Source organism: Scyliorhinus torazame, chromosome 19 (genome assembly GCF_047496885.1).
Source record: "Scyliorhinus torazame isolate Kashiwa2021f chromosome 19, sScyTor2.1, whole genome shotgun sequence".
Lineage (NCBI taxonomy): Eukaryota > Metazoa > Chordata > Chondrichthyes > Carcharhiniformes > Scyliorhinidae > Scyliorhinus > Scyliorhinus torazame.
This window is the reverse complement of record NC_092725.1, coordinates 62,514,660-62,541,885: the sequence shown is the minus strand read 5'-3', so window position 1 is coordinate 62,541,885 and position 27,226 is coordinate 62,514,660. Positions and strand designations below refer to the sequence as shown.

Genomic DNA, 27,226 nt, shown 5'->3' with positions numbered 1-27,226 from the left:
TAACCTAGTGAATCTCCTCTGCACACCCTCCAGTGCCAGTACATCCTTTCTCCAGGTGTGGCCTCACTAACACCTTATACAATTGCAGCATAACCTCCCTAGTCTTAAACTCCATCCCACTAGCAATGAAGGACAAAATTCCATTTGCCTTCTTAATCGCCTGTTGCACCTGTAAACTAACTTTTTGCGACTCATGCACTAGCACACCCAGGTCTCTCTGCACAGCAGCATGTCTTAATATTTTATCATTTAAATAATAATCCCTTTTGCTGTTATTCCTACCAAAATGGATAACCTCACATTTGTCAACATTGTATTCCATCTGCCAGACCCTCGCCCATTCACTTAGCCTATCCAAATCCCTCTGCAGACTTCCAGTATCCTCTGCACTTTTTGCTTTACCACTCATCTTAGTGTCATCTGCAAACTTGGACACATTGCCCTTGGTCCCCAATTCCAAATCATCTATGTAAATTGTGAACAGTTGTGGGCCCAACACTGATCCCTGAGGGACACCACTAGCTACTGATTGCCAACCAGAGAAACAGCCATTAATCCCCACTCTTTGCTTTCTATTAATTAACCAATCCTCTATCCATGCTACTACGTTCCCCTTAATGTCATGCATCTTTATCTTATGCAGCAACCTCTTGTGTGGCACCTTGTCAAAGGCTTTCTGGAAATCCAGATATACCACATCCATTGGTCTCCCCGTTATCTACCGCACTGGTAATGTCCTCAAAAAATTCCACTAAATTAGTTAGGCACGACCTGCCCTTGATGAACACATGCTGCGTCTGCCCAATGAGACAATTTCCATCCAGATACCTCGCTATTTCTTCCTTGATGATAGATTCCAGCATCTTCCCTACTACCGAAGTTAAGCTCACTGGCCTATAATTACCCGCTTTCCGCCTACCTCCTTTTTTAAACAGTGGTGTCACGTTTGCTAATTTCCAATCCACCGGGACCACCCCAGAGTCTAGTGAATTTTGGTAAATTATCACTAGTGCATTTGTAATTTCCCTAGCCATCTCTTTTAGCACTCTGGGATGCATTCCATCAGGTCCAGGAGACCTGTCTACCTTTAGCCCCATTAGTTTGCCCATCACTACCTCCTTAGTGATAACAATCCTCTCAAGGTCCTCACCTGTCATAGCCTCATTTCCATCAGTCACTGGCATGTTATTTGTGTCTTCCTCTGTGAAGACCGACCTAAAACCTGTTCAGTTCCTCAGCCATTTCCTCATCCCCCATTATTAAATCTCCCTTCTCATCCTCTAAAGGACCAATATTTACCTTAGCCTCTAGTATCCCTGATTTGTGCATTTTCTCTGGTGGCTGCCTGCTTTCTCAGCTGGTGTGCCAGCAGGCGGCTGGCTTTGTCGCCGTGTTCGTCTCGGGTCCCACATGCTTGGCGGAGTTGAAGCACTGCTTTCCTGGTGGAGAACAGATCAAAGTTCCTTTGTAACTCTTCCTCTCCGCCAGGAGCTCTACGGTCGGGGTCTCGGAATATTTACGGTCTACCTCCAGTATGGAGTCGACCAGCTGCTGCCTAGCCACCCTTTCCTCCCTATCTCTTCGCGCTTTGAAAGTGATGATTTCCCCTCTTAGTATGGTCTTTAGCGCTTCCCAGAATGTGGAGGGTGAGACCTCCCCGTTCTGATTGTTCTCCGTGTATTCTGCCATGGCCCGCGATATCTTTTCATTGAAAGCCTTGTCAGCTAGTAGGGCAATGTCCAACCTCCATGTGGGGCGTTGGGCCCTGCCCGTCTCCAGCTTCACGTCCATGTAGTGTGGAGCGTTGTCTGATATCACAATTGCGGAGGATTCCACTTTGTCTATCCCCGGAAGCACCGTTTTCCCCACCACAAAGAAGTCAGTTCTGGTGTATATGTTGTATACTGGGGAGAAGAAGGAAAACTCCTTCTCCCCTGGGTGGGTGAACCTCCAGGGGTCCACCCACTCCCATCTGCTCCATAAAGTGACCGAGTTCCCTTGCCATGTTTGAGGTTTTCCCCGTTTTGGGGTTTGATCTGTCAGTCGTTGGATCCTGTACACAGTTGAAGTCCCGTCCCCCCCGTCCCCATGATTAGCCGGTGCGTCACTATGTCAGGGATTTCTGCCATGGTCTTCTTGATGAAGCTCGTGTTGTCCCAGTTGGGTGCGTACACGTTAACTAGTACTACCGGGCCCCAACCAGGGTCCCGGTAACCTTGACGTAACGTCCCCCTGGGTCCGTAACCATCTTTGACGCCCTGAACATCGTCCATTTGCTGATCAGTATTGCCATCCCTCTGGCCCTCGTCCCATAGCAGGAATGGTAGGTCTGTCCCACCCAGCCCTTTCTTACCCGCAGCCGGTCCTGCTCTCTCAGGTGCGTCTCTTGAAGGAAGATTATGTCTGCCTTCATGTTTCTTAGGTGGTTGAGGACTCTGGATCTTTACACTGGGCCGTGAGTCCCCTTACGTTCCAGGTGACTATCTTGGTGGGGGGCTTCTGTCCCCTCGCTCCCGTGGGATTAACCATATTTACCTGGTGGACACGCCCCTGCCCTCCAGGGTTCCCCCTTGTTAGGGGGCCTTCCAGGATGGCCGCTGTCACTGCTCTCTCCATGCGGTCAGGCCCCTGCTCTCTGGGGCTTCCCTCCGTCCAGGGGACCCCTGCCATGGTCGCCCGCTGGGCAGCAGCCCCGCGGGTAGCCCCATTCACTCTGGGGTCTCCCTTCGCCCAGAGGCCGTACTGGGTTGTTGCTTGCAGCGATTCCTTGTTCCGAGCCCTTGGTTGTGGCACTTTGTAGCCCTATTGCTATTCCTTTTCTAGCCTTGTTTGTCCCTCCGTCCCTGTGTTCCGCCCCCCCCCCCCCCCCCCCCCCCCCCCCCCGCCATCCCCCCCATGCCTTTTAGCATGTCCCCGGTGCTAGCTCTCTTGCTAGTGCGGTGACCCCTCTCTAGGGAGTTACTGTCTCGCTTCTCCACTGCCCAGCCTCTGCGTTTTTCTGCCCGCTCTTCCCCCATCCTACCCTGCGCTCCTCTCGTTTGCTCACCCTTCTCCGCTACTCTCGTGCCCTTGTGCTGGGGCCTGGTTTCCCACCTGTGGTGGTTCGTTGGGTAGCGGTTTGCTTTTTGTTCAGGGTGCGCTCGCCATGTTGGGGGTGGGGGTGGGGGGGCCTGGCATTGCCTCACCGCCTCCCCATCGGCATGTTGTTGCCCCTTGCCAGGGGCCCTGTGTTTTTACCCTCGTTGTTGGTTTTCCAGCCCGTGTTCCTCGATGAACTTGTTTGCGTCGGCGGGGGCTGTAAAGAAATACTCTCTTCCTTGGTATGTGACCCACAGTTTCGCTGGGTACAGCATACCAAAGCGCACCTTGTTCCTGTGAAGGGCTGCTTTCGCTCTGTTGAATTCGGCCTGTATCCTGGCGAGGTCTGTCCCAATGTCCTCGTAAATTCTAATGAGGTGTCCTTCCCATTTGCAGGTTCTGTTCTGCCTGGCCCAGCGCAGGATTGTTTCCCTGTCTTTGTACCGGTGCAGTTTGGCTATAACTGCCCTCGGGTGTTCCCCCGTCCTGGGCTTCGGGCACAGCGACCGGTGTGCTCTGTCCATTTCTGGTGGGTTGGGGAAAGTTTCCCTCCCCACTCAGTTGCCCAGCATCTCGGCCATGTATGCCATGGGGTTTCTACCCTCGATCCCCTCTGGTCGGCCCACTATCCTGACATTTTGTCTTCTTGTGCGGTTTTCCTGGTCGTCCACACTGCCCTTCAGGCTCCCCTGCGTTGTGCCCAGTCTCGCCACCTCCTTCTCCAGGGCTGTGATCCGGTCGCTCATGTCAGTCGCGGCCCTCTCCAGCTCCTTAATGGTCGCCTCTTGGGTTTCCAGTTTCTCCTCTTGGGCTTCCAGTTTCTTCTCTGCTCTGCCCAGGGCGAGCTGCGCCTCCTCCAGGGCCTTGGCCATTGCCGCCTGTACTGCGGCCTCTATGTCTGCTTTGGTCCCTGCCTTGCTTTCCTGCTGGTGTTCCCTCAGCTCCTCGGCAAAGGCTGCCTTCCAGTTCCAGTTCCCCTCTGGCCCAGGGGGGAAATACTCCTGTCTGCCCAGTTCATTTTATTGCGGCGAGGCTTCCGTTCCCCCGCTTTGTGTGTCGATTAGCTCGTCTCAGTGGGCTCGCATATTGCCAAGTTTGCTTTTGGTGCCCTTTCCTCCTCTGCTTTGGTTCCCTTCTGGCATTTTTTTTCTCCCCCCCCCCCCTTTTTAAAAAAATTTCCCCCCACTTTCTCTCTTCCCCCCCTTCCTTCTAAAAAGACTCTTTTCAGGTAAGTTTGGTTTTCTTTTTTGAGAAGCGAGGAAGGAGAGAGGGAATCTTCTGTTCCTTTAACAGTTTTCTTTTTTTAAGTCTTTCTTTTAGTTTGTTCTTTCCCCTCCCCTTCCCCCCCCCCCCCCACCCCCCAAAAAAAGAGAGAGTTCCTGTTTTCTTTTTCTCCTCCTCACTCCCCCTGGGACCAGAGAGAGAGAGAGAGAAAGGCTTACCATCGGGCCAGGAGTTCCCCTTTGTTCCGCCGCCTGCCTCGTGGTGGTTGCCGCAGGTGGGGGTGAGGAGGGGGGCGGGGGGGGGGGGGGGGGGGGGGGCCTCGTTGCTGGCTCGGACCCCGCTTTGGCTCAGGCCGCCGCTCTTCCTGCCCCGCGTTTCGCTGCCCCGCATTGTTGTCCCGTGCCTTGCTGCCGCGCGCGTGGGGAGGGGGAGGGGGGTGGCTCGGTCCCTGCTCCTGTGCTGCTTCTCCTCGGCCCCCCACGTTCTGCTGTGCAGGCGGGGGGGGGGGGGGCGGTGGTGGCTCGGTCAGTCGGGCCGGCTCGCAGGCCCGCGCTCCGATGCGCTGTCTCCGTTCGGGGGGGGAGGCTGCGGGGGGGTGACTCTCTCCGGCCACTTCCTGGATTCCGGCCCCGGCTCCTCTCGCACACCTTTCCTCCGCTCCCGATCGCCCAGGTCTCCGACCCCGCTCCGCCTCGGACTTAATTACATTTTATACAGAATTATAAAACATACAAACAAGTACCTTTAACCAAACACCAACCCCATACAAATCTCCCCCTACAGCCTTCCAACCCATAAAACAAAAACATAAAAGGAAAGATACCCATCAGCTACTCGTCCCCCCCCTGCCCCAACAGCTAACAGTGGCCAATTCTCTGAAATACAATATAACTGGCCGCCCTCTCAGGTAGAACCCTTCAATCGACCCCTCACGGTGTATTTGACCTTCCCAAGGTGCAAAAACTCCATCAAATCCCCTGGCAATGGCGAAGGACGCAGTGTTGCCAACTTACAGGATCCGCGTCACAAATGAGGCGAAAGCCAGGGCATCTGCCTGTCTGCAGCTGCAAACAACCAACACCCTAAAGATAGCCACCAGGGGGCAGGGCTCTAGCTCAATATTTATGATTGCCGACTTGGTGTCGAAAAAGGACCTCCAGAAAACCACCAGCTTCGAACAGAAACAGAACATATGTCCCCTAGAGCAATACTCGCAACTATCCTCCACCCCCTCAAAAAATGACTACCTTTAGCTGGATAAGGCTCAGTCTCGGACATGATGGCATAGCATTCACCCTCTGCATCCCCTCACTCCATGCCTCCTCATCCAGTATTGGCCTTAATCTTCCACCCATTTAATTTTCACGCCCTCCTCCGAACTCAACTCTTCCCCAACTATCCATGAATACATACCGGACCACCCTCCTCCAATCCTGAACGGAGAGAATCTTCTTCAAAAAGGAAGATGGCAGCACCACTGGGAAATCCGGGGCTAGGGTGCCGCCATCCAGAGTTTCACTGAAGCTCCTCTGCATGTCATTGTCCCAAAGCCCTGGTAAAGAGACACCTGCGCTGGAGGGTGGTGAAGGCTCATCCTGACAGTCCATCTCCAGCCCTTCTTGACGAACACCGAGGACAAAACAAAGTAAGACCAGTGGTCAAGCTTCCGACTGACCCCAGGCCTCGAAGACCGGTCCAACGCATTCTGTCGAACGCGAAACAGCCAGACCTCAAATCAAGATTGTGAAAGCATGGAAACCAATTCGCAAATTCGGCCTGAAGTTCACCCCAACTCCCCTCGGGAGACCGGGTACACGAGAACTCCTTCTCTGACCTCATGTTCCCGAATCAACCAGGATGTTCGACATGCCATGCATTCGCATTTCTAAGGACTGAAGGTGAGGCCCCTAGGGAAACTGTCCCATCGACCGACAGGATTCTCTTCTCCACTTCATCCATTCTCTTCAGGATATCTCCCAAGTTCTTCAACTTGAGCACCAGTAATTTGTGCCGGGGAGCCGAGACCGTTGTCCACAACTTTTCTCACAATGGCAGCCATCATCTCAATGCCAACTGCATCACCAAAATGCAGCCCCGTTCACCATTGAAACCCCTGCAACTGCGAACTGGGCCCCACAGTGGCCATCTTGGATTGTCTCAATCAACCTAGGATTTTAACTCTGCTCCCCATCGCCAAAAGTTATCCAGGATCTTTCAGGAACGTAGCACAGATCATACACATCTGGACCAGATGGTTACAGGTTGTGCATCAGGATTTTAAAAAGGATTAAAAGATGAGAGAACCTGCCAGAGCTCGCAGATATGCAGCACTCCCACGCTCACATCACGTGACCCCGATTTTATTCTAAAATTAGCGGAGCACTTTTATTTCAACAATTTCCTATTTTGTGGCAGTACAGAACTAGAGTATTGCCAAAGCTTTTCATCTTGCACTCATCAGAACATTTGCAAGAATATAATGTATGTCCTAATGAGTGCAAGATGAAAAACTTTGATGATAAATGTAATTTATTTCATCAATACTTAAAATCCTATTGCTTCCTGCTCTGCACCTACATTGCAGGAGATATTACTGGAACACCCAACGCTTTAAGAAACTGCAAGTATCTTAATCTTTTTCTTTTTGGGCTATGTATAAAAAAGATTGTTGATTTGAGTATCCCTGGTGATCATTCGCCATTGTCTGCTGCGCATTTATTCCCATCACAGGTTTGCCACCGCACACTAATTCTGAAAACATTTTAATCTTCTTTATAACACAGGGCAGGTACGCTTCCCCAGGCGTAAAAACAAACCTTTTGCGCGAACAATTATTTTTGCCTTGTTCACATTTCTTGGCGCTTTAGGCCAACCGGCCGATGAATGTGACCACTCCGACTCTACCCTGGTGTGCTGAACAAGATTTAATACAGAGATACGAAATAAATATGACACATGATCATTCTAACATCTAGGCCTAGCTCGGTGTGAATGAGCTGGAACAGGATGCACAGTTGGTCGCTGACGTCATGGTTTCATGTCTATATTCATCTGCAGTGTCTCTCATGGGGACAGAAAATCTCAGTCAGCGCAGTGGATTTCCTGAGGAGATGAGTTGTGACATTGTCATGTTACAATAAGCCTACGTGGTCAAACCGTTTCAACTTCTGGTTTTTAAACATATTTGATCAAAGCCAACCCATTCAGATCTAACTGATTGCAGCCCCTTCACTAATGCACATTGGCTCAGAAACCTGGTTGGAAAGCATCATCATTGGTATCTTGTGAGGAGCTGTGGAATGTGCACAATATCAGTTATTTCTGATGCAAATCAAATTTCTTTTGACAGGTTGAATATGGAAGTTAATTTCCCCCTGTGACTACAAGGCATGCTTCTTCCTGTGATCTAGCTTTCCCCTTGTGCCTCTCATCTCATTGTGTCCGTGTCCAGGATAAATAGTACTGTAGTTCATTACCCATACCTTTCTCCATTATGAAGACCTCCTACTTGAACCTCTGTAACATTGTCCCGTCTTGCTTCAGCTTGTTGGCTGTTGGAGGCCTTCATTCATGCCCTTTGAAACCTCCTGACTATTCAAATGCTTCCTGGCTAGTGTTCCACCTTCCTTAAACTTTAGCTCATCCAAAACTTTGCTCGTGCAGGTTTCAAATCCCTTATCCAAAATGCTTGGGGCCAAGTGTGTATTAGATTTTGGATTTTGGAATATACTGCGCAGGTGTGCTGTGCATGTGCGGAACATTGGGAACTGCACATGCGCGGCACGTGTTGGGAACTGCTCATATGAGGTGTGCTTTGGGAACTGTGCATGTGTGGAACATTGGGAACTGCACATGAGTGGTGCGTGTTGGGAACTGCTCATATGAGGTGTGCTTTGGGAACTGTGCATGTGTGGAACATTGGGAACTGCACATGAGCGGTGCGTGTTGGGAACTGCTCATATGAGGTGCACTTTGGGAACCGTGCATGTGTGGAACATTGGGAACTGCACATGCGTGGTGTGTGTTGGGAACTGCTCATATGAGGTGCACTTTGGGAACTGTGCATGTGTGGAACATTGGGAACTGCACATGAGTGGTGCGTGTTGGGAACTGCTCATATGAAGTGCACTTTGGGAACTGTGCATGTGTGGAACATTGGGAACTGCACATGTGCGGCACGTGTTGGGAACTGCTCATATGAGGTGCACTTTGGGAACCGTGCATGTGTGGAACATTGGGAACTGCGCACGTGCAGCGCACTCGAAAAAGTGCAGATTTTGGAATTTTCTGGTTTCAGAATTTCAGATGAGGGATGCTCCACCTGTATTCTTACCCGCATCACTTCTCGCTCGTTTGGGACGCCTCTGCTCGCTGTACCGCATTGGTTTCCAGTTCACCAACACCTGTTTTACCACCTTCTCAAGGACAGTCAGGGATGGGAAATAAATAGAGGCCCGGCCAGCAACGTCCACATCCCATGAACAAATTAACTCCCTCCCTCCCCCACCCCCCTCCTCATCTGTCATATGTCTTCACCCCTACAACCCTCCAGTAACTCCATCCCTTGAATTCTTAAAAAAAAAATTTAGAGTACCCAATTCATTTTTTCCAATTAAGGGGCAATTTAGTGTGGCCAATCCACCTACCTTGCACATCTTTGGGTTCTGGGGACGAAACCCACGCAAACACGGGGAGAATGTGGAAACTCCACACGGACAGTGATCCAGAGCCGGGGTCGAACCTGGGACCTCGCCGCCGTGAGGCAGCAATGCTAACCCACTGCGCCACCGTGCTGCCCTCATGCCTTGAATTCTGACCTCCTATCTGGATTTTCATCAATCATTGATTGATTGATATTTATTGTCACATGTACCAAAGTGCAGTGAAAAGTACTTTTCTGCCGCCAAGGGAACGTACACAGTACGTACATAGTAGACAAAAGAATTCTAAACTCTGAAATAACTTCCAAAATCTCTCGATCTCCAGCTCTCTTGCCTCTTCTAAACTCTCCTTGAACATTCCCGTTGAAGCCAAGTTTTAAGTCACCCATCCAAACATTCTTATGTTTCCCCTGTGAAGCACGTTTGTGAAGAATGTTTTACTGTGCTCTGTAAATGCAGGTTGTTGTTGAATCGGCCATGGATTAAATCATTGGGCCAGTTCAAGTGGCTCTGCCGGAAATCTCAAATGCAGTTTTGGGTACAATGCGACAGTAACCTATTGTCCTGCATGTGAGAGAGTTTCTGCCTGTGTGCTGCCAGTACACACAAACCGTGCACATTATGGAAATGATTCTCATCTGGCCTGTAATTTAAAATAATCCGCAATCTGCAACTCTCCAATTTCCCAACATGCGCTCACAACAGCTGCTGCCATGCCCAAGAGGCAAGTCTGCCCATGTATACCTTTTCTTTGGAGCAAGGTGAGATTGGCGCAAGCTTGTATTCATCGCAGATGCACTGAGAGCCCTATGCATATTCTTTTTTTATAAATGTTTTTTTATTGAGTTTTTGAACAAAGTATATTTACCGTTATGTACACAGAAAAAGGAAATGTATATATATACATATATAGAAGAGAAGACACACCTAAACATATCAAAAAAAAAAGTAATAATAAAAAATAAAATAAAAAATCAAATAGGATAACTGGTAGGGTATAGTGCACCAGCTCAACAGCAGCAACTCTGTACAACTGGCAAAATTATTTACAACACATAAGTAGGCGACTGTTTGTGGGGATGGGGGTGGAGACTGTGGAGGCAAATATACATTTGGGTGCCGGAGAAACAATTACAGGAGGCAGTACTCGAATGGATCTGGTGTTGGTGTTGTCACCTGCTTCTTCCGGATCTCGCTGCCGTTGTCGTCTCGCGCTCACCTCCGCTTCAGCCATTCCTCCCGTCTTTCGCCTGTATTCTCCTTGTTCTCTGTTCCTGTAGATGGCAATTTTGTTATCGTATCCTGTGCCCTACTTCCGGCTGTCATTTCCCTGCTTCCCCCCTCCTCCCTGGTTCTCCTCTCTTGTTCCCTGTCCCTTCCCTCTTCCCCCCCTCCCCCTCCCGCTTCTGCCCCCTCCCCCCGTCCTGTGGTTCGCCTTTCTTTCCTCTTAGGTTTAGCTGTCGTTTCCCCCCCCTCCCTGCCGCTTCTCCCCCCTTGTGGTTCGCCTTTCCTTCCTCTTAGATTTAGCTGTTCCCCCCACCCCACCCTCCTCCCCTCCCGGTCTATCCCTCCCTCTCATGCTTTGGTGACTTTCCCCTGATTCTTGGCTACCTGGCTATTCTTCTGCTTGTTCGTTGGCCACAAACAGGTCCCGGAACAATTGGGTGAATGGCTCCCACGTTCTGTGGAAGCCGCCGTCTGACTCTCGGATGGCGAATTTGATTTTCCCCATTTGGAGAGATTCCGAGAGGTCGGACAGCCAGTCTGCAGCTTTGGGTGGTGCTGCTGACCGCCAGCCGAACAGGATTCTACGGCGGGCGATCAGGGAGGCAAAGGCAAGGGCGTCCGCCCTCCTCCCCAGGAATAGATCTGGCTGGTCCGAAACCCCGAAGACTGCCACTTTCGGGCATGGCTCCACCCTCACCCCCACCACTTTGGACATTGCCTCGAAGAAGGCTGTCCAGTACTCCACAAGTCTGGGGCAAGACCAGAACATGTGGGCATGGTTGGCCGGGCCTCCTTGGCACCGTACACATCTATCCTCCACCTCCAGGAAGAACCTACACATACGGGTTCTTGTTAAGTGGGCTGTACCACCTTTAGCTGCGTCAGGCTGAGCCTTGCGTACGTGGAGATGGTGTTGACCCTCTGCAGTGCTACGCTCCAGAGTCCCCACCCTATTTCGATCCCCAGGTCCTCCTCCCACTTCTTTCTTGTTGCGTCCAGTACGGTGTTGGCCCTTTCTACCAGTCGGTCATACATGTCGCTACAATTTCCTTTATCTAGTATGCTTGCGTCCAGTAACTCTTCCAGTAGTGTCTGTCGTGGCGGTTGTGGGTACGTCTTTATCTCCTATCGTAGGAAGTTTTTGAGTTCCAGCTAGCTGGAATTTCTCTGTCAGTTCATCCAGTGTTGCGACTCTGCCGTCCGTGTATTGGTCCCTGACCGTCAGTGTCCCTCCATCCTGCCCCCACCTTTTGAAGGTGGCGTCAGTCAGCACTGGTGTGAACCTATGGATGTTGCAGATGGGAGCTTTGTCCGACATTTTGGTCAGGCCAAATTGCTGCCGTAGTTGGTTCCAGGACTGGAGGGTGGCTTTCACCACCGGGCTGCTGGAGTGTTTTTTGAGCGGGGATGGGAGTGCTGCCCTGGCGAGGGCCCGGAGGGAGGTCCCCCTGCAGGAGGCCTCCGCCGCGCGCACCCACTCTGCTTCTGGCTCCTTGATCCAGCCCCTTATTCGCTCTGCTGTCGCCGCCCAGTGGTAGAATTGTAGGTTTGGGAGGGCTAGCCCCCCCCCTGGATTTTGTTTTTTGTAGGACCTTCTTTGGGATCCTAGCATTCTTCCCCCCACCCCCCAATACGAACGCCATGATTAGTTTGTCTCGTGCTTTGAAAAAGGCCTTGAGGATGTAGATCGGGATGGATCTAAGTAGGAAGAGGTACCTGGGCAGTACATTCATTTTGATCGTCTGGACTCTCCCTGCGAGGGAGAGTAGGAGTGTGTTCCATCTTTGCAGGTCCTTTTTTACTTCCTCCGTCAAACTGGTATGTCCAGTCCATTAAGGAACCGTTTCATCCCAGACTCCCCCATTGGGGGCTCTGAGATGTACATCCCTTGGTAGAAGGCCTTGAAGGTTTTGTTGATCTTTTCTGGTTCTGTTTCTAATGGTTCCATTTGTGGATCCCTTTCCAGTCATGGGCTATTTGGATCCCCAGGTAGCGGAATTTGTGTTGGGCTTGTTTAAATGGCAGTCCCATTAGTGCTGCCCCGCCTACTTGTGGGTGTACCGGGAAGATCTCGCTTTTGCTCATGTTGAGTTTTTAGCCCGAGAAGGTGCCAAACTCTTTCAGGAGCGAGATGATTCCGTCCATGCTGCTTTGTGGGTCCGAGATGTAGAGGAACAGGTCATCTGCATAGAGTGAGACTCTGTGCTCTCTGCTTTTTGCTGCTCCAGGGGGATCCCCCTTCAGCTTTTTGCCGCTCTGAGCGCGATTACTAGTGGTTCGATCGCTAGGGCGAACAGCAGCGGGGACAGTGGGCATCATTGTCTGTTGCCCCTGTGCAGCTGGAAGTATTGGGGGTTGGTGTTGTTGGTCCGTACGCTCGCCATGGGAGCGTTGTATCGGAGTTTTACCCAGGAGGTGAACCCTGTTCCGAGCCCGAACCGCTCCAGTACCTCTATGAGGTATTTCCATTCGACTCTGTCGAAGGCCTTTTCTGTGTCGAGGGAGACGATCACCTCTGGTGTTCTCTCCCCGGATGCGGTCATTATCATGTTTAGCAGGCGCCTGATGTTTGAGGTAAGCTGTCTACCTTTGACAAAGCCCGTCTGGTCCTCTGCGACCACCTTCTCGCCTTTTGGCTAGGGTTTTGGCCAATATTTTGGCATCTGTATTCAACAGTGAGATGGGTCTGTATGACCCACATTCCGTTGGGTCTTTGTCTTTCTTAGGTATCAGCGAGATTGAGGCCTGGGCGAGCGTGGGTGGCAGTGTGCACCTTGCCAGCGAGTCTGTGAACATCTCCCGCAGGTGTGGGGCCAGTGCTGTCGCAAATGTTTTGTAGAAGTCTGCCGGGAACCCGTCTGGTCCCAGCGCCTTCCCCGCCTGCATGTAGCTAATGCTATCCATGATCTCTCCCAGTGCTAGTGGTGCTTCCAGGCCCCATTTTCTGCCCTCCCCCACGACTGGTATGTCCAGTCCATTAAGGAACCGTTTCATCCCAGACTCCCCCATTGGGGGCTCTGAGGTGTACATCCCTTGGTAGAAGGCCTTGAAGGTTTTGTTGATCTTTGCTGTTTCTGTTTCTAATGTGCTTCTGGTATCCCTGATTTGTGCACTGCTTTCCTGGTGGAGAGCAGATCAAAGTTCCTTTGTAACTCTTTCCTCCGCCAGGAGCTCTACGGTCGAGGCCTCGGAGTATTTACGGTCTACCTCCAGTATGGAGTCGACCAGCTGCTGCCTATGCATATTCTTGATTTGCGGTGCCATGGTTTCTTTCAAGCTCATGAGGTAAATACTGCATGTGGCAAATGGTGGTTGGGACTGGGTGACAATGAAAGAACCCCGGACTTATCAGTGTACAATTGTGAAACAAATGCTGCCAGGCAATGATTTAATTTATGGGAAGGTGGCATGCAGCCAGGTTAAGTAGTTCATAACATAATTGAGGCCCCATATGCCTGATCAGAGGTGTGGAAAAGATTCCATGGCATTATTCAAAGAAGAGCAGGAAATTCCTCCCATTTCCTGGCCAATATTAAATCCCTCAACCAACCAAACAATCAGATTATTAATCATTTATACATTGCTATTTGAGGGACCTTGGACACGAATGGAGTCGAGCGGTTTGAGGATGGGTAAGGATTCTGGAGTTGAGGTAGAAGATTAGCCGTGATGTTATTGGATGGCAGAGCAGGCTCAAGAGCCTGTGTAAGGCCTACTCTTCCTTCTTTCTCTTATATTCTTGCTGTCCATAAATTAGCTGCCGTATTTCCTGCATTGCAACAGCGACTAGACTTCAAAACTACTTCATTGATTGTAAAGGGCTTTAGCGCATGCTGAGATTGTGAAAAACACTTCATAAATGTCAAACCTGTGTTCTTTTTCAATTAACCCTTGTGTCGTGGCCAGATGATTTTATTCCGTGCACTCGTTTTGAAAGAACAAAACCGTGCCTCCAATGTCTATGAATTTAAATTGTTTTTGAACGTGCTTGCTTTTAGAATTTGACTTGTGGTGAACATCCACTGTGACACTGATAACTGAGGGAAACACTGATCTTAAAAAATACAACAAAATACAGCAGATGCTGGTAATCTGAAACACTACCAGAAAATGCTGGGGGAAAACTCAACGGGTCTGGCAGCATCTTTGGAGAGAGCAAACGTTTCGAGTCCGGATGGCTCTTCTAGAACGCAGATCCTGTTATTTTAAAATTAGCAGCTAAAACCTGAGCAGTGGTTTTGCACCGTACAACACAGGAAATAAGTCTCCGGATTCAGAGTACCAGCGACAGGACGAATTTGTACTCTGGAAAACATTTGTTCAAATTTAGCTGCGGGAAGAATTATCCATCCCAGGATCACAAATCCTTTTGGTGGAATGCGCCGTTAGTTTTCAGTCCACAAGCTACAGAACCATCGAAAGCAAGTTACACAAATCACTGAATTAAGTTGTAGAATGCAGCAGTTGGAGTTGACTTTGGTTTATTATCACTCAGTTTAATTTTGTACTTTTCCGCAACCTTAACTGTCCCTGAGCAACATTCTGTCACTCAGCACCTACGTAGGGCGCGATAAAAGTGACTTCACATCATTGCTGTGTTTAGAAAAAAATTTCAATTTTTACTGTTTAATTTCCTTGAGATTTACCTGTTAAAATGAACATCATTTTAATTATTATTTCCACCCAGCAGGTGCACGTTGTGACAGCTGAAGACCTGAAATCAAACGTTTACTCCGTTAACCAAGTAAGGCTTCTTCCTCAATGCTCATCATTAACTCATTCCTTTATCGTTCTGCCAGAGTACATTAGGCGCAAGTGTTCTTCAAGATGTTATTTGTTTTATGTAGAAAAATACTGATGTGCAGGTTAGTTGGATTGGCCATGCTAAATTCTCCTTAGTGTCCAAAGATATGTAGATTAGGTGGGGTTACAGGGATAGGGTGGGGGAGTGTGTCTAAGTAGGGTGTTCTTTCAGAGGGTCGGTGCAGCCTTGATGGGCCAAATGGCCTCCTTCTGCACTATAGGAATTCTATGGCTCAACTCTACTCTAAGGCCACTTTTTTTGCTTCCATCTTCCTTCTTTCAAGTTCAAGTCACATTTCAGGACTTGGACATGTTTACCTCTGCTGACCTTTCAGTGCAATGAGATTCAAACCACATCATAAGATCATAAGACATAGGAGCAGAATTAGGCCACTCGGATCATCAAGTCTGCTCCACCATTCAATCATGATCCTCCTTATTAATCCAGAACCTATCTATCTCTGTCTTAAAGACACTCAGTGATTTGACCTCCACAGCCTTCTGCAACAAAGAGTTCCACAGATTCACCACCCTCTGGCTGAAGAAATTCCTCTTCATCTCAGTTTTAAAGAATCGTCCCTTCAGTGTGAGGCTGTATCCTCGGGTTCTAGTTTTTCCTACTAGTGGAAACATCCTCTCCATGTCCACTCTTTCCAGGCCTCTCAGTATTCTGTAAGTTTCAATAAGATCCCCTTCATCCTGAATGGAGGAGAGTCTGTTCATGGGGTCGGGGCTGAGGGCATTGGCAACAGCGCCGCCGATGGCCCCAGGTAAATATTCTGGGAGTCCGGTGGTGGTGGCAATGCTGAAGATTTGGAGGCAGTTGAGGCAGCACTTTAAGTTGGGGGCTGAGTCAAGAGAGATGCTGATTAGAGGGAACCATAGGTTTGAGCCAGGGAAGTGGATGGGAGGTTTTGGAGATTGTAGGAGAGGGGAGTTTGGGTATTAAAAGACCTGTTCCTGGGAGGTCGTTTGCGAGGCTGGAGGGTTGGGGGAGAAATATGGACTGGGACAGGGAGAAGTATTTAGATATCTGCAGCTGCGGGATTTTGTTAAGGAGGTTCAGAGCTTCCCGATAGCGCCGGCCTCCACATTGTTTGAAGAGGTATTGATGACAGGTGGAATGGAGAAGGGGTGGTGTCGCTGATTTATGGGGAGGACAAGGTATCTTTTGAGGGGATTAAAGCCAAGTGGGAGGAAAAGGTGGGGGAGGTCCTGGAAGATGGTCAGTGCTGTGAGGTGCTCCAGAGGGTAAACGCCTCAAACACGTGCGCGGGGTTGGGGCTGATACAGTTGAAGGTGGTATATGGGGCGCACCGCACGAGGGCGAGGATGAGCTGCATCTTTGAGGGGGGTGGAGGATGTATGTGAGCACTGTGGGAGGAGCCCCGCAAGCCATGTTCACATGTTCTGGTGCTGCCCGAAGCTGGAAGGCTATTGGATGGAGATTTTAAAGGCCATCTCGGGGGTGGTACATGTGAATTTGGAGCCAGGGCCCCTAGAAGCCATTTTCAGGGTGTTGGACCGGCCCGGGCTGCAGGCGGGTGCGGGAACAGATGTCAGCCTTGGCCTCGCTGATTGCCCGGAGGCGGGTCCTGGTGGGGTGGAGGTCAGCTTCTCCGCTCTGTGCCTCGGCTTGTCAGGGGGGACTTGCTGGAATTTTGACGCTCGAAAAGGTGGCGATCGAGCTGAGGGGAAGGATGGAAGGGTTCTACAATTCATGGGCATTGTTTATCGTGCACTTTAAAGAATTGGATGCCATTGAACATTGGGGGGGGGGTTGCTATTGGTGTTGGGGATGACAGTGGACTCTTTTTTGGTCTGTTTTGTTTTGTTGTATTTGGAATGTAGGGGTGATGTTTGGGTTTGTATGATAAAGGGGATGCGGGCTGGGAGTGATATTGCATTTGTTATTGTTGGTTAACTTTTGTTGTATATTTGATATAAATGTGGAAAATAACGAGAATTAAAAATTAAATAAAATAAAAAACTCCCTCCTAATCCTTCTAAACTCCAATGAGTACAGACCCAGAGTCCCCAATTGCGGCTTTCTGCGGCAAAGAGTTCCACAGATGCACCACCCTCTGGCTGAAGAAATTCCTCCTCATCTCTGTTTTAAAGGATCGTCCCTTTAGTCTGAGATGGTGTCCTCTGCATCTAGTTTTTCCTACAAGTGGAAACATCCTCTCCACGTCCACTCTATCCAGGCCTCGCAGTATCCTGTAAGTTTCAATAAGATCCCCCCTCATCCTTCTAAGCTCCAACGAATATAGACCCAAAGTCCCCAACCGTTCCTCATATGACAAGCTCTTCATTCTTGTGAACCTCCTCTGGACCCTTTCCAAGGCCAGCACATCCATCCTTAGATACCGGGACCAAAACTGCTCACAATACTCCAAATGGGGTCTGACCAGAACCTTATACAGCCTCAGAAGTACATCCCTGCTCTTGTATTCTAGCCCTCTCGACACGAATGCTAACATTGCATTTGCCTTCCAAACTGCCGACTGAACCTGCACATTAACCTTATGAGGACTCCTATTTCCCTTTGTGCTTCTGATTTCTAAAGCCTTTTCCCATTTAGAAAATACTCTATGCCTCCACCCCCCCCCCTTCCAAAGTGCATAACCTCACACTTTTCCACATTATATTCCATCTGCCACTTCTTTGCCCACTCTCCTAGCCTGTTCTTTGCCCACTCTCCTAGCCTGTCCTTTGCTCACTCTTCTAGCTTGTCCAAGTCCTTCTGGAGCCCCCTTGCTTCTACTATCTGTCTCTCTGCATATCTGCCTCCTTAGTCATAAAGGATCCAGCATCATTCGGAAGAAGAGGGTGCAATTCTCTCATTGTCCTGATCAACATTTACCCCTCGGGCACGGTGGTCAGTGGTTAGCGCTGCTGCCTCATGACATCGAAGACCTGGGATTGATCCCAGCCCCGGGTCACTGTCCATGTGGACTTTAACACATTCTTCCCGTGTCTGCATGGGTCTCACTCCCACAACCCAAAGATGTGCAGGGTGGTTGGATTGGCCATGCTAAATGGCCCAATAATTGGGAATTTATTTTTAAAAGATCCAAAAACATTTACCCCTCAACCAATACCAGTAAAACTAATCAAATGGTCATTGTCTGCGGGGACCTCATTGCACCTTAATTGGCTGCTGAGATTGCCTGATTGAAATAGTGACTGAACTTCATAAGTACTGAATTGTGAAGCTCTTTGGGCCTTTAGGACTAATATAGAAATGTTCTTCCATTAGCAGAAATCGAATAGCACTCTTTTTGTTGGACTACAAATTCCCGTACTGCCTACATTCCTTTTTTAAACTGGCTCCTGTTTCTGCTAATTTCAGTAAGTGTTCATCCTTTAATGCCACTTGGTTTAATTGTGCCGTAATCAATGCTTCTTTTTAATTCAAGGTCGTCCTTCCGATGCCTGGTAACAATATCCAGTATCCATGCAACAAGCTAGCATCATGGTATCAGGAAGCTTTGGCGAGGGATGGACTGAAGGCGTGCAAGTTCAGAATCCCTGCCTTGCAGCTGAATATCCCTGGATGCTACCGACGGCTCCTCGCACAACCGCAGCAACTTGTGTTTCACTGGTTAGAAAGCAAGGACGTGCCTTCCACAGACAGAGATGGTGGCCTTGTTACCAGTGAATCCGAGCAACCTCAGCAAATGAGAGACTCTCTTTCTCTGTCCTTCAGCCTGAATTCCTCATGCTATGCAACAGTGTGCCTAAGAGAAATAATGAAATGCAGCGTCTAATTCTTTTCATTTTATTGTTTTATCAACCACCATTCCATATTATCACAGAGGGACAAAAGATTTTGGGCTCTTGATTGCTCACTTTTGGGAACAGGTGTTTATCTCTTGTGGCCATTCCGGAAAGAAAACACAACATAGATGTGTCCTATTCTCCATAGAATTTAAGCTGTTACAGATTGATTTGGTTTTACATGGTGGCAGCGTTGCCACACTCAAGAGTGGAATTGTGGTTAAAGACACTGCACGCTCGATCATCTGTGCGCCGGTGAGAAATCACACCGACCCAGAACATGTCTGGACTAACGTGGCGTGCAGAAGTCGGGACTTATCTCAAGGAGGCCCTGGGCAGCTGGCAGAAATGCAGGGAGGGTTTAGTGGGGGTTAAATGGGCAGAGGGAGCTGGTATTGTGGGAGGGTGTGATGGTGTTGTGTGAAGGGTTACCAAGGGGACTCAGAGACGGACATGGGCTCGGGCGGGAGGGGGTGCCGGTGGGGGGGTGCAGAATGAGAGTGGGCATCAATGGTAACAGAGTGGGGTTCTTGGGGTGGAAAGGGAACTCAGCGTTAATCTATACATTGTCAAAGGTGATGAGCGAAGGTTGAAGGACGATGGTGGGGCAGTCAAATGTTATACTGGGGGTGGGAGTCATCGGTTATGGGGTTAGGTTGTGGATGACTGGGTGAGGGGAGAAGGTGATTGGATCGAATGTAGAACAGCATTAACACCATCGCTGGCCTGGTCACATCTATGCAGAGCCTTGTGGTGGAGATTTTGAGATGCTGCTTGGGAGTTGAATCATCAGGGATGAGGGATGATGTAAGTCAGCTCAACCGGAGAACTGAAGGGGAAAATCAACGATTCTAGGGCCCTACGGCACATGAGAGTTTGAAGGCCAAAGGCTCAGTATGCGTGATGAGGGGGGGGGGGTTCTTGCACATGGTTCACGGGGGCCCCTGGCAAATACATTTGTCTCCCTGCAGATGCCTCGTTCTGGGTGATGGGGTGTCCCCAGGACAATGAAGCGGGTTGGGGGAGCTCTGAGCCTTAACTGAAACAACATATTAGGTATTATTAAAGTGAAAGTGAATATATTTACATAAGTTTGATATTTATGACGTTCAATAATGCACCCGTGCAACCAGTTGTGATTTCCTTCCTCTGCCACATCGCCGAGGTGCTCCCCCGATATCTGCCGCAGAAATGCAGGCAGCTTGCTGACCCATTGGCCCGATTGCCTTGGGTGACCTTGGCGGTCATCCTCTGGAGACGAGCAGCCTGGAGGGCCCCAGCTTACTGTGACTGTCCTGCTGTGGGGCAGCTGCTCCCTCTGCGGTGACTAGAGGGTGAAATGGTCACAGGCAAGTGGGATTTGAAAGGGCTGGAGAGCCTCAGAAAGTCCTGAGTGGAGTTCTCGGGGAGGGGGGGCGGGGGGGGGGGGGGGGGGGGGGTCCAATTGCTGCTGCTCTTCCCTTTCGGTCCCTGAGGGAACCTGCCTGACCTCTTGAGGGGACACGGCACCTGGAGGGAGATCAAGGTGCCCCGTCCCTCTCTCATGTAGCGAATGCAAAAGCTCTCCCATGGCTACCGTGGTGGAGTGCAGGTCTGCGTGCATCTCTGGCAGAATCTGCTGGACCAGGGTCTCCAAGGAGTCTGTCGTCTTCCTCATGGAGACCTCCGTGTGCACACATCACAGCATCACTTCATCAGCCAGCAGGCAGACAGTCTCCGCCATCTCATGTGCAACCTTGTTGCGAGCCGCTGACGCGTCTGTCTGGTTTTACCCTGCCTCTTGTTGCTTTTCCAACATCTCTTGGAATGCTAGTTCCAGAGGCCAGTCATCGGGCACAAACCTTGCCTCTTCCCCAGCTCTCCTCCAAGTGTTGATGAACTCTAGGGCTTGTGCTGGAGCTGAATCAGGCTTCTTGTGGCTCGGCCCTTGTCCCCTTCTGGGTATCGCTTGTAAGTGAGAGAGAGTGAGTATCCAAAGATGTACAGGTCAGGTGGATTGGCCATGATAAATTGCCCCTTTGTGTCAAATAAAGGTTAAGTGGAGTTACTGAGTTACAGGGATAGGGTGGGATTAAATAGGGTGCTCTTTCCAAGGGTCGGTGCAGACTCGATGGGCCAAATGGCCTCCTTCTGCACTGTAAGGATTCTATGAACTGCATCCTACATGGAGGCATCCTTGGCCCTGAGGTTTCTGAGCCATGCATTGGATCCTTATAATAATCTTTATTGTCACAAGTAGGCTTACATGAACACTGCAATGAAGTTATTGTGAAAATCCCCTAGTTGCCACATTGTGGCACCTGTTCCGGTACACTGAGGGAGAATTCAAAATGTCCAATTCACCTGACAAGCGTGTCGGGAATTGTGGGAGGAAACCGGAGCACCCGGAGGAAACTCACGCAGACACGGGGAGAACGTGCAGACTACACATAGACAGTGACCCAAGCTGGGAATCTAATCTGGGACCCTGGTGTTGTGAAGCCACAGTGCTAACCACTGTGCTACCGCGCCGCCCTCTTGGTTAGAACTCCACCCCTGCCAGCTGGCCTGCCCGTTCCTCGAACTCTGTCACTTTCTTCAGGTGTGCGCCCCCCCCGTTGCCATGCCGATTATGGCGGCTCAAAAAGAACAGAAAATATGAAACCTGTAACTATTTCACAATTCTTTCTCACGCTTCTCTTAGAAATAACTCACTGGATTGTGTGGCCAGTTATTGACGTGCTTCAGGTTGTCCAGCAGGATTCTGGGACAGCACCTGGAAGAATAGTGAGCCCATCCACACACCAGAATAAGGCTCAGAGAGCCTGTAATTTGTGGAGTTGCTGGTCCTCTCAATGGCCTCCACCCCGACCCACAGCCCACTTGTGGAAGGATGAGGAAGGGAAGGTGGCCTGTCCACCTGCAGAGTGGCTGAACTGCATTGGAGCCATTGTCCAGAACCTTGTGGCATTCCGACTGAGCCCCATGACCCCGGTATCACTCAGTGGTTAGTGTGAGCGGTCGAGGGTTCACTTACTCTGATGACACAGATGAGATCATTCATCCTATTCTTGGATTGGAGGGCAGACTGTGCTGGAGATCCTGGGCGGTGACCGCGGCAGCAACCAGTTCCCATGCAGGGTTGGTCAGCATGCTCAGCCACCTCCTCCCATCAGCTGGGTACAGGACGTCCCTCCTGTCCTCCACCTCGCTGACGAGAACGCCCAGGGATGAGTTGTTCGGTCCCTGCCCCTTGCCATTGCTTACCGGCCTTGCTGGTAAGCTGCTGTCTGGATGCCTTTTAAAAATGACACCTGGATATGACAGTCGGATGCACGCCTTCCAGCCCGCCCTGCGATATTTCGGGAAACCCTCGTGAAATACCGTGTAAATTCCTGGCAGCCTCTGAGGTGGGAAGGGCTCCTTGTCCCCTTCCCCATCCTCGCCACTGGACTTAGGGCTAGATGGGAGAATCCTGCCAAGGGACCTCACAGATTCTACCTCACAGATGGGCCTTTCTGAAGACCTGTTTTTTTGTCTGCCCGAGTTGCCCAACCTATGCTGGGCCTGCCTCTTATCCCACACTACTTCCAGGGTCGCCTGCCGTGGCTCTTATCAAAGCCCGCTCCACAGCCTGAAGATTCGAAGTTTGAGAGCTATTTTTATGGATGGTGGCTCTCTCTTTGGATACAGCAGAGTCCGGAGAGTTCCCAGCTGCGAGAGCCCACCATCCAGGGTTGCCGCCTCACAGGCAACCATGTGCGCGAGCCACCTGTAAATCGCAGCGGCGCTCCTGAGCGTGGCCCAGTCACAGCAGGCAATGGCTGGGAAAGTTGGCGGCATTGCCCAGGTGCTGGCTGATGTGGCGCAGATACAGAGGGAGGTAGCCCAGTCCCAGAAGGCCACAAGCAGGAAGATCCTGGTAGAGACCAGAGCGGGCTGCCAGGACTGGCAGCACCAGGTGGTAGGGCAGCCTCGGCTCGCATCCCTGTCCCATGGAGTAGCCAGGGGCCGCCTGGCACCCCGAGGAAGGAGGAGATGATAGGGCCCGTGCCGGTGACTCCCGCAGGGGAGGTGCTGGAACACCGCAGCACCTCCTGCCCCTGGAGCATCTGGTGGGCAGGGGGAAGAATAGGGCGGCACCACACCACCCAGGACACTCGAGATGCAGGCACGAACGCCACAGAAGACATGCGCCAATGGGGACCCAAGTTGCAGGGCGGGAATCGCAGCAGGATGCCACCAACCCTGCTGTCCCATCTGGGGATCCACCCAAATGTAGCGTTTGGGCCTGTAAGGCCAGAAAGTTAGACACCAGTTAAGTTGGCACTGGTGCAGGGCACAGTTTAGTTATAGGAGCAAGGGCATAAATCTGTAAATACGTTGTCACATTAAACACCTGTTCACACTGTTACAATCTGCCTCGATGCTCTGTCAGATGGGTGGGCTGGTCTGGGCTCTGATCACGGGAGGGGAGGAATGGGCAGACGTGGGTGGCCTGGGCTCCCCGGGCTCCCCACCCTCGCGCCTCAAAAGCCCCCACCTCCATCACCCCATGGAACTGATGGCACCGTATGATGGAATGGCCAGCTCGCATGCAGGGATCACCCAGGTGGACGGTGCAAAGTGCTACCTAGGGCAGTAGTCAGACGTTGTCAAACACTGAGGAGCAGCAGACTCATCGTAGAGCGGGTTGTCATCATTCTCCATCCCATGGACCAGACCCTGTGTTAGTGCCAACCCAGGGTCCACATCCTGTAGTGCGGCAAGTATGTATCATGGAGAGGTGGCCAGGTGGGGGAGGGGGGGGTGCGGGTGTGGGATGCGGTGTCTGTTACCTTGGCCAGTGTCTCCCCCCACCCTCACCCGCAGTCGGTGAACCTGGAGGCAATCAAGAGTGTCCCATACGTGTTGGCTCTGGCGCACACATCGTGTGGCCTCCTGTCCCTGCCGGGGCCCCATGTCCTGCCCATCCTCCCCCTTCCCTGATCCTCCTCATCAGACTAGGCCTGGCCTTCATCCTCCTCCAGCTCGTCACCCATCTGATGCGCGATGTTACGGAGGATGCAGCAGGCTGCCACAATGCGGACGCCCCTCTCCAGCATCATACTGGAGGGCCCCTCCAGAGCCAGCGAGGCACCTGAACCGCTTCTTCAGGAGATCGCTCGAACACGGACCTGGTCACTGTATGGGTGTCGGTGTAGTGGGTATCCGCATTGGTCGGTGACCTCTGGTCATCATCAGCCACCACCGCAGTGGATAACCCCTATCGCCCAGGAGCCAATGCCCCCCCCCCCACCCCCCTCTCCCCTCCTGGGTTTGGGGGGGGGTGCATCTCAAAAATGTCAGGAATCGTCAAGTGTGCTAGGATGAAGGCCTTGTGCACACTGCCTAGGTATCGGGTGCAGATGTATATGATGCGCCGTTGATGGTCACATATCAACTACACGTTCATCAAGTGGAACCCCTTTCAGTTTGTGACGATCAGCCTGTCATCTGCAGGTACCCAGAGAGGGACATGCATCCTATCGACCACCCCCTGGACCCGGAGCATGGTGGCGTTGGCCATGAACACCGCTGCCCGGGCAGCCTTGTGGGCTCGGTCCACATTGAAATGGATGTATTGAGTCACTTGTGCATGTAAGGCCTCCTTTACGGTGCAGATGCACCTGTGCACCAAGGTCTGTGAGATCCCAGACAGGTCCCCAGCTTGACGCCTGGAAGGAACCTTGGCATAAAAGCTCGGGCAACCATCACGTTGACGGCCATTGGGAGCGGGTGTCCTCCCCCATACCCCCGTGGTGGCAGGTGCGCCATAATCTGGCAAATATGTCGCACTGCCCCCCTGCTCAACCAGAGTCTTCGACGGCATGCCGGGTCACGCAGGTCCTTGAATGACGGCAGTGCCGGTAAACACGAGGCCTCTTGAGGCGCATCCTTGGTACCTCCTCCTCCACCTCCTTAGCATATTGGACGGCCGGCTCGCCATCCTGGGCACCTACCTCCTGTCCCTCTGCGGCACGCTCCGCTGCTGCAGCTTCCTTCTCTTTTTAGCAGCGCCCGCGCATACAGCTGCAGGGCATCCCCCAGGGCTGCGGTAACTAGCAGGGCATCCCCCAGGGCTGCGGTAGCTAGCAGGGCATCCCCCAGGGCTGCTGTAACTAGCAGGGCATCCCCCAGGGCTGCGGTAACTAGCAGGGCATCCCCCAGGGCTGCGGTAACTAGCAGGGCATCCCCCAGGGCTGCGGTAACTAGCAGGAAGGCCAACATTGCTGGTTGTATTCCAATATCCATTGCAGGGGGTGAACTGCTAGCATGTTAGCAGGGTGCATACCTCCATGCCAAACCTGGTCCAACGGGCTACATGGTGGCCCTGGTTGGCACTGCAGGTTCTGTCCCCGCATGCAACCCCATCTCCACACCCCTGGCCTCGTCGATGCCTGGCACTGTGGGGGCCTTTGACCCTGGCAGCGGTTCCTGCTGCCAGGGGTACTGTTGGCTGGTGCTGCCCTTGCCAGCGGTATGCTCTATGACCCACGCCCAGCACCCCTGTAGGGGCTAAAGTAGGCATTGCACTGGGTGGGTGGCCTTGCCGGCAGATGGCAGGTGGGTTGGGGGGGTTATGGTGGAGGGTGGGGTGCATGGGAACCCATATGGCCAGTGTCACTCTGCAGAACCAGGGGCCAAGGTGGGTGGTCAGTGAGGTGTGCAGCAAGATGGCTGCCTTGCAGGCCGTGGCAATGGCGTCCCATGACTGGACACTGCCCCAGTCCCGTGGGGAGCTACCACCAAGAAAGCACAACAGCGCTTATACTTCCTCAGGAAACTAAGGAAATTCGGCTTGTCCACATTAACCCTTACCAACTTTTACAGATGCACCATAGAAAGCATCCTATCTGGCTGCATCACAGCCTGGTCTGGTAGCTGCTCAGTCCAAGACCGCAAGAAACTTCAGAGAGTCGTGAACACCACCCAGTCCATCACACGAACCTGCCTCCCACCCATAGACTCCATCTACACCTCCTGCTGCCTGGGGCAGCATAATCAAAGACCCCTCCCACCCGGCTTACTCACTCTTCCAACTTCTTCCATCGGGCAGGAGATACAGAAGTCTGAGAACACGTACGAACAGACTCACAAACAGCTTCTTCTCCATTGTCACCAGACTCCTAAATGACCCTCTTATGGACTGGCCTCATTAACACTACACCCTGTATGCTTCACTTGATGCCGGTGTTTATGTAGTTACATTGTGTCACCTCGTCTTGCCCTATTTTGTATTTTCTTCATTTCCTGTTCTTTTCATGTACTTAATGATCTGTTGAGCTGCTCGCAGAAAATACTTTTCACTGTACCTCGGTACACGTGACAATCAACAAATCCAAATCCAAATCCAAACTGCGCTGCAGGTGCAGGATGCTTCTGACAACCCCTCATGTAGTCCCTGACTCTGCAGCTGCATCTCCACAATTGATGGGACTGTCCGTTTCAGAAGCCCGAAACCCGTCTGGATGGCAGCTAGTTCTTTCAAATGATGAGTTTCTTCAAATGGGCTGCTGAAGGTGAGACCCACTCATCAAACATGTAAAACTGTTGCTGAGAAATAGTTTAGAAAGTTCTAATTTTCCTCCATTCCTTCTCTACGAATTCAATTGGATTGCCTTCAGTGACCAAGCCTCCAGGTGAGGGCTGCAGAGGGAGCTGTACCAACAATGTGATTACGAATTTATATGATTATTCACTTCCTTGTGCTCTGTCTACATTGTCAAAAGGTTTTTCTCAATTTGAGCAATTCCTTGTTGAAGCAGGCAAAAGCTGGCAAAACCAGTTGAAACGTCACGTCTAAGGGGAACGCCGGAAGTGTTGGATCAAAAATCAGCCTTCATATCCGCTGTCAAGCACGAACGCCAATACTTTGAAGGTTTTGTTCAGTGCTGAATGATGGTGTGCAGCTTCTGTGTTATTCAGTGTTGTGACATTGTGAAACTTTTATTGCAGAGATTTCTGCCCTTGCAAATAGTTTTGTTTTTACATTGACTCAGAACCGGTGAGTGGATATTTTCAGAATTATGGGCGGGATTCTCCGACCTCCCCCACCGGGTCGGAGAATCCCCGGGGGGTGGGGGGGGGGGGGGGGGGGGGGTGGCGTGAATCCCACTCCGCCGCTCCGACACCGGCTGCCGTATTCTCCGGTACCAGTTTATGGGCGGGGACGGGGTTTATGCCACGCTGGTTGAGGGCCGTTGACAGCGCACCCACCGGCAATTCTCCGGACCCCGATGGGCCGAGCAGCCGTCAGTTCCTGGCCAGTCCCAGCGGCGTGAAATGGACATGGTCCCACATAGCAGGACCTGGCTGGCAGGCCGTCTAGTGGAGTCCTCGCGGGGGGGGGGGGGGTTGAGGGGGAGGTGCTGGAGGAACCGGCCCGGGGGGGGGGGGGGGGGGGGGCACGGTGGCCTGGCTCATGATCG

At 51.4% G+C, this 27,226-nt stretch overlaps 1 protein-coding gene across 2 annotated transcripts in view; it reads left to right on the top strand.

Moving 5' to 3' along the window:
- Positions 1–19,858, top strand: part of pus7l (pseudouridine synthase 7 like) — a 50,027-nt gene extending 30,169 nt beyond the window's left edge. The window contains exons 8-9 of one of the 2 annotated variants that reach the window (XM_072484412.1): positions 14,881–14,934; positions 18,416–19,858. In XM_072484412.1, coding sequence (XP_072340513.1) covers positions 14,881–14,934; positions 18,416–18,766 — 405 coding nt within the window. In that variant the 3' untranslated portion in view covers positions 18,767–19,858. Of the gene's footprint in view, positions 1–14,877; positions 14,935–18,415 lie in introns of both variants that reach the window. The other variant, XM_072484411.1, reaches the window with a different exon arrangement.
- The last annotated feature ends 7,368 nt before the right edge of the window (positions 19,859–27,226 follow it).